Source organism: Vigna radiata, unplaced genomic scaffold, assembly GCF_000741045.1.
Source record: "Vigna radiata var. radiata cultivar VC1973A unplaced genomic scaffold, Vradiata_ver6 scaffold_273, whole genome shotgun sequence".
Classification (NCBI taxonomy): domain Eukaryota; kingdom Viridiplantae; phylum Streptophyta; class Magnoliopsida; order Fabales; family Fabaceae; genus Vigna; species Vigna radiata.
The window spans coordinates 461,376-468,601 of NW_014543808.1; the positions used below are offsets into that span (position 1 = coordinate 461,376).

The following is a 7,226-nucleotide window of genomic DNA, read 5'->3' on the forward strand; positions in this document are numbered from 1 at the left end:
AATAATCATTACATTAAAACTTTTATATCAAATTATTCTTTAAATTACATAAATTAAATATTAAACTAATATAATTTAATTCATCGAAAAAAAAGAAAAAAAAGCTAATGTTGAGTACACAATATTCTAACCTCAACCAGATTGACAGCATTCACGAGCTCCGTCAAGTAAAAACTGTCCCGACCACCGAAACCAAATATAGAAGTTAAGTGAACAAATGAAAATGTGAAAAAGAAACTACAATTGTAGAAGAGTCTAAAGAAAATCAAACAAATTTTATAAATATTTGAAAGTCTCTAATTTTAAATTTATAAAACTACCCTTCTTTCAAATATTTTATTCAAAACAACATTTTTATCATAATATCTTCCAAACTCTGTAAAAAAAAAAAAAAAAACTTTCCTTTTAAAATTCTTTATCCAAACACAATCTTAAGGCATCAATCACCTTTAAAATAATTTGTATGGGAAAAACTCTAGGCAACTAATGTTACAACCGAGAGGAGCTCGAGCAAAAAAATTAAGCTTCCCACATATTATTATAATTGGAAAAAAAAAATAATTGGGGAAATAACTAACCTATGCAGACACTGAGTCAGTAGATAAGATATCATTTACATCACCAAACTTATAATGTTTGTATACTTCAAGTAGCAGTTCCCTACACGGGACAACGGCCCCAATCTTAATGCATGCCAAAAAAGCACCGGAAAGCTTTCTGTGAAGACTATAGGCTTCATCAGGTGGAGGAGTAAGCCTGTGTTTGACCATTGTTGCCCCAAGATGAGAAATGCTTTGAGTAATGTTGTTTGATCGGAAATCAAAACCACCAGATCTTGAAAATGGCAAACCCACAATAAACCCAGCTTGGACGTGGGCATCTAGCATCACATCTGATTCCATTCCGCTGAGGAACCCAAGTCTCCTGGACATCTCAATGACCCCATCGCTATCACCATTTGCACATGCTAGAACCTAATCAATTATGCATAATAAACAATAATAAAAATCCAGCTTAAAATCCTCACTTTAGTTACTAGGATGGGACCCATAAAAATTGTCATGTATAACTGCAATATATTGCCATGTAGACGGTTTGGGATACAAGTTATGAAAAGTTACGTATATTTATAGCATTTTTTTTTATCATTAACGTGTGTATTATGATAAAGGCAAGTCCGACAGAGTAAAATAAAAATTAAGACATAGGAAACAAAACAATGAAGATTTCAAACCTCAGCTTAGTTGTTGATATAGAGAGAGATTAATTAGAAAGAAAAAGAACCAACCATTCTTAGATAATCATCAACGAATACTTTAGGGTAATCCCGTGCTGCTCCAAAATCAATCAGATTGATGGTCTTTGTAGCTTCATCAAATAAGAAATTACCCCAATTAGGATCGGTCTGCATTAAAAACACCCTCCAAGTTAAGAGATCACAAAAATCGTGTGTGTGAGAACTATGCACAGATAGAGTGAAGTTTTTCCACTTAAACCTTAACTACTGTCATATTCACTCAAGTCTTTTAACAATAATATATGTTTACTTCACTTAGACAACACCTGAACAAGATAGCTAAACCAAATTCATCGGGTATACTTCAAATTTCATATGCATGGACCGGAATTCTCCGATTGGTGATGCTATAGTCAGTATGTAATAGCCTTTAATATTTTACTCGTGCACACATATAAACACAGGGCAGAATAACATGCCTGCATAAATCGGAATACAAATAACTCCATCAGTGTGAGTTCTAATAACTTTTTGCCAATATGATTACGAGTTTCCTGGTTCAGTGATGCCACTTTGTCAATTGTAATTCCTGTAGCAAGAGAAAACCACCCCACGTTCAAAGACAAGCAAAATATTTAATTCACAAGAATATCATTCTATTTATTTCATCTGAATACTGTAAACAGTTTGATTGTCACACTAAATATGAAATCAATAATTCATAAATATTTTTCCCCCAATGGAATAAAAAAATTGAAGTAATAAGGAAAGCATCCCTTCTTTAATGAACAGGACAAGTAGCATCTCTCAACAAGTAGCTAAGAATGATTAAAAACATCATGGGCAAATTTTTTTTCATAAAACTATCTGATTAAAGGAAACAGATTTTCTCCAAATATAATTATATAATTAATTACATGAAGTTTCTTATACAGACAGATCTTTCTTCTCACTTTTCATGAATTACAAAAAAAGAAAAGAAATAATTGAGTAAATGGATACCAAATCAGATTATGAGATAAAACATGAGCACCTACATCCAATCTAGAAATCTATATCCTCCACACAAATAATAACTACCATCGAACACCACATATGTTTTTCTTCTTTTACATCACTTTAAGTATGTAAGCAGGCTACGCAAGTTATGGTACCAGAAAATCACATGTAAAGATGTATAGAAAAATGCATCAAAAAGAACTTGTTAAAGTTCTTATAATTTACCATAAACAAGCTCTGTAGTTAATACTCTTCTACTTGAAATAGCATCCACAACTATTGGAACATAAAATCCATCGATCCCAGCAAGAAGATCTCGGAACCTCTTCTGATTCGCTGCCTCCAACCTATAATCACACTCGCGCGATAATTCTTCTTTGGCCACCTAGAAAAATTCCAGGAAGAACTTAAAAAGCAAGGTTTAGCATATAGACATATATTTGTCAATTATGAAGACATTTTTTTTTACATGATAGGTAAGAGACTCCAGATCAATACTACATGGTCCAATTCAGGACAGACTACATGGAACATTAGATGGATGGATGGTTGAAAGGTGAAGAGGGAAAAGAAAGAGGTGCTAATTCAAGAGTTGCACAACTATGCACACAGATTAAACTAAAAGAGATTGAATATGGTTTAGGATTTCACTGATGAATCAGAAGGCATAGCACCCAATGAAAGGAAGAGAGGGGGCTAAGGGATCCAAACCCCTACAGACAAGACAAAAAACGTGTGGGTTTAAAGACTATGAAAAGAGAATATTGATATAAACATACAACTAAAGATGTCTGAGTTGATTGATTTAATATTAATAAATACGCACCTTTATAGCTCTGTCAAGATAAAGTCCTTTAGGAATTAGATTTGTGTAGTTTAAAAGAAGCTTCACATTGTCAATGTCACTATCAATGCTATCTGCAACACCAGGGTACTGAATTTTCATTGCAACTTGCATGCCATCCTTCATGACAGCTTGGTGCACCTAAATTCCATGAGGACCCGCATTAGGCAATATTATTAGACTAAGCAGAAGCGAATATAAAACTGCTTGATATTGCTGCTAGGACAATTATTTGAAAAACGAGGAAGCTTTGAACTTTTAATTATTTGAAAAATAATTATAGATGCAGAAATTTGGCATGCAAGGAATAAAAACAAAATAAAAAATGTCAAAAAGATGGCATATCTAAGAAGCAAATGTGGCCAGCTGAATCTCCTTGTGACTCTATTTCGATGAGGTCTTATGCAGACCAAGGTGGAGGACTCCTTTATCTGGTTATGTGAACCTTTTGGGTCAATATTCAGTTAACTTGGCCTATAGTAGGCCAATGAAAAGCAATCTAATTTTAGCCTCACGTTCTTTGTCTTGGCAATGGATTTGGAAAGAGGCTGTCCAACAAAAAATCTCCATTCTTTTACCAATTTTTCACAATTCCCTCCCACTAAATGAGATTTTATAGAGAATTAATATCTTCTCATTTCACCACGTGTAATGGAGCACTTCACAAGACTATAATTTAATGTTTGTATGAATGTGATTATGCTCATCATGCTTGGAAAGCTTGTTGTTTGTTAGTCAACTTGATTTCCTCATGATGGACCTGCACGATTTTCTAACAAACTTTGTTCAAACCCAATGTAGGTTAGCAGTTATATTTCTCATAACACCTTGGTGGCTTTGGACAGATTTTTGCCTCGTATTCTGTGGTTGGATAAGAGATGGTTCAGGAAACTGGAATTTCGGCTTTCCTGGTTATAATGACATTTTTTGAAATATCCATGCTCAGATCAAACCCATTATATGGTGAAATGGCTTCGGATAGAAGCATCTGAAAATTTTCTGCCATTCAGATTCACACACTTGCATTGATCTCGTTCACAAGGTGATTTTAAGGACCATATATACACTTAAATATAGTTTCAAGAAATTAATCTCCTATGACTGACTATTATTCATTCAGCATATTTTTATGGTGGCCAAATTTTGTGCCAACTGGTTAGCTAAGGAGGGTGCCATGTATGACGAAACCTAATTCGTGTAGACTGTTCCATCATATCAACTTTAATTGCGTCTTTGGGCAGATGTAATGGAGTTTCTATCAGAAGTTAGCTTGCTTCTTTACTTTTTCAGATGTAATGTACCAACTCCTCCCCCCACCCTTAAAAAAAAAGCAGCAAAAATACCTGGCCAATACTTGCAGCAGCTATAGGTTCATAATCAAAACTAATTAATTTTGATGACCAGCCAGGACCTAATTCAGAATCTAAAACTTCATTAAGCTGGCTCTTTGGCATCACATCTGCACCTTGACGGACAATTTCTAATGCAGCCAGAATCTGCATACAAAGAATTAAGAGTTTACATTTAAAGTCAAATAAAAATATAAACAAAAGTAGTTTACTGATTCCTCAACGCAGAATATTTTTAGCAGCTAATAACAATCATAACCACAATAAAAAATCAGAAATAGTAACAGTTTCACAACTTAATTAGCAAGTCTGGGATGACAAGCACCATTAACCATCCAAAACATAATCATGGCAAATTTTCTAGTTAGAGGATTTTTATCCATTAAGCAGACTTAGGCAAACACTGAAAGCCTATTTAAAAATTCAATCCACTAAATACACTAAGCACATGAGAGATCACTCAATTTATTTAGCAGCAACTCTTTCCTTGCGTAAATAATTGAAAAATAAAACAATATCCTTGTTTATATAACCATAAATAGTTTACTTCAATAAATTCCATCATTCAAATTTCTGTTTTTTCTACCTTGGGAGGTTTGAGAATGTGCAGAGAAGACTAGTAAAAGTCCAAGCTAAGAGAGTAGATCAAAAGGGGGTAACTCTATCACTAGAGGTACTAAGATAGTGGGGGCCAAAAAAATCTATAGGTGAAACCATTCAGTAATTAGAGACTGATGGCTTCTCTGTGAACATGATTCACAGTGGAACACTATACCCAATGAAAAAGATTGGAAGTTGTTTCTACTAAATCAAATGTCCACTGCTTAGATTTTCATCACCGGAAATAATATAGCAACGAATTTATAAATAACAATGAATTTCAATTCAATTAAATGCACCCTTGGTACTCAACTTAAGCTAAAATAGGAAGACATCAAAAAACAATCCAACTTATCATCATCAAGACACCATCATATGCAAGATGCTCATCCAAGATAAAAATGTTCACATCATACCAACTAGATGAGGCTCCTCTAAAGTAAACTTGTATTTAAACCATGCAACGTGTCTCCATCCTTCGCTTAATTAAAAGATAACTGTAATATTAACCTACTAAATATATTGCAAGGAGAAATTCATGAAGAGACCCCTACTAAACACTCTAGAGACAATCAGACCTAATAAGATGAGCCTTTTAGATACCAATTAAGCTGCAAGCATAAAAGGCATGTCACATTACCGGAGCAGGAACAAGAGATTCGTCCTGTATGCTCAACATCTGCCCAATTTTGAGCGCCGCTCCACGCATTCTACACAGTGCAAGAGCCAAACGTTCCGCATTTTTTTCAGACAAAAACGGGGAAAGTGCAGATTGGTTGCCTTGCGAAATAGGCGTACCAAAGGCAAGCCTCTTTGCAGATTCCTGAAATGTCCCCCACGCAAGGCCTGCTCCTAACCCAGCAAACCTACAAGCGGATGATAATAACAACAAACAAATGACTTAGAAATAGCAAATGCGATTCATCAAAATCCACACCAACGAAAGCAATGAATCATATCCAAGTAATGAACTGTAAATGAAATCAAACAACACTAACCCGAGAGCCCTAGAAAATGGAGTTGCGGGAACCTTCCTCTCCCGGGGCCTTCGTTTCCTCAACGGCGGCAAAGGTGCCACTTCCCCACTCACACCTCGATTAACCGTTTCAGAAGAAGTCACAACCTCACTCTTCTCTTCCTCCGCAGCACAAACATTTGCATCGGAAGCTAGCCGATGATATGCGTCGGAAGGAGAATAGGTAACACCGTCATCGTTTATTATTGGTGGTGTTGTTGTGGTCGTCGGTGTTGACTCAGATTGAGAAGGATTACCGTCGGTGAAAAAAACAACGGAACTAGACGCAGCATCAGCACGGTGCGGTGTAGGGTTTGCGGAGGGTGGAGAGTTGGGAAATTGGCGAAGGTTTCCTTTGGTAAGGCCGGTGAGATCGGTGGCGGAGAGGAGGGTTTTCTTGATTAGGGTTTGGAAGTCATCGGTTGTGGCGGGTAAAGAGCGCTTGGCGAATTCATTGGCAATGAGGGAGACACCGTTGAAGAGTCTGGCGAGGTCCCTGAAGGAAGAAGCCATTACTTTCTAAAGAGATTCAGGATCGTCATTTCATATTGCATTGAGTAGTGAATCTATTAGCTAAGGAGGCAATTCAAGTTTAGTGGCTCCTTTTGAATTCATGTGCCCAAACCAAACACCTGTACGTGGCCTCTGTCTCCTCCATCAAACTAGGAAGGAAGGACGAGCTAATAGAATATTGAATTACCCTATGTTGTTTTAATCTTTGCTTGAGTCACCATGACTATTGTCGTATCAAAATTATGTTTTCATTCCAATGATTTAAAAATTTGATTGCATAGTTATCCCATAGGATGCATTCATGAAGAACGACATTAACATTGGTTTATCATGATTTTCAAACCAAAAGTCAAGTCTCTACATTTATAAAGGTGACTATGTCATAATTACTCTTATTAAATATTTTTTAAGTAGATCACATTAGACTTATTTTTTTTAAAGACAGTGATATTTTAATAATTTTTTTTTAATAATTTTTTGATAACAGAATATTTGTTACCATTTTATTAATTTGTTTAAATTTATTTTAAAAAAATATTTGAAACAAACTAATCACAAGTTGAAACATATATGGCACATATACGTTGTCAAAATATTATAAATAAAGAATTGGTAAAAAGTTTTTTCCTTTTTTTCAAAGAACTGAAATGAAATCAGTTACGGCATTCC

The 7,226-nt window shown here is 35.2% G+C and overlaps 1 protein-coding gene across 1 annotated transcript; it reads right to left on the reverse strand.

Moving 5' to 3' along the window:
- Window positions 1-431: 431 nt before the first annotated feature.
- On the reverse strand, window positions 432-6,755 carry LOC106754860 (protein ABC transporter 1, mitochondrial). Its single transcript, XM_014636927.2, has 8 exons — window positions 6,028-6,755; window positions 5,670-5,895; window positions 4,424-4,576; window positions 3,063-3,221; window positions 2,462-2,621; window positions 1,717-1,826; window positions 1,289-1,405; window positions 432-974 (listed from the first exon to the last, which is right to left on the reverse strand). The coding sequence occupies exons 1-8, from the start codon at window positions 6,555-6,557 to the stop codon at window positions 579-581; spliced, it is 1,851 nt and encodes a 616-aa protein (XP_014492413.1). The 5' UTR covers window positions 6,558-6,755; the 3' UTR covers window positions 432-578.
- Between the last annotated feature and the right edge of the window lie 471 nt (window positions 6,756-7,226).

Excerpts from the sequence above, each read along its gene's own strand:
- LOC106754860 (XM_014636927.2), bottom strand. The coding sequence starts at position 6,557 with ATGGCTTCTTCCTTCAGGGACCTCGCCAGACTCTTCAACGGTGTCTCC. Across the intron at positions 4,577-5,669 it reads AATCTCTTGTTCCTGCTCCG|ATTCTGGCTGCATTAGAAAT; the intron begins GTAATGTGACAT and ends CTTTGTATGCAG. Across the intron at positions 3,222-4,423 it reads CTGCTGCAAGTATTGGCCAG|GTGCACCAAGCTGTCATGAA; the intron begins GTATTTTTGCTG and ends CATGGAATTTAG.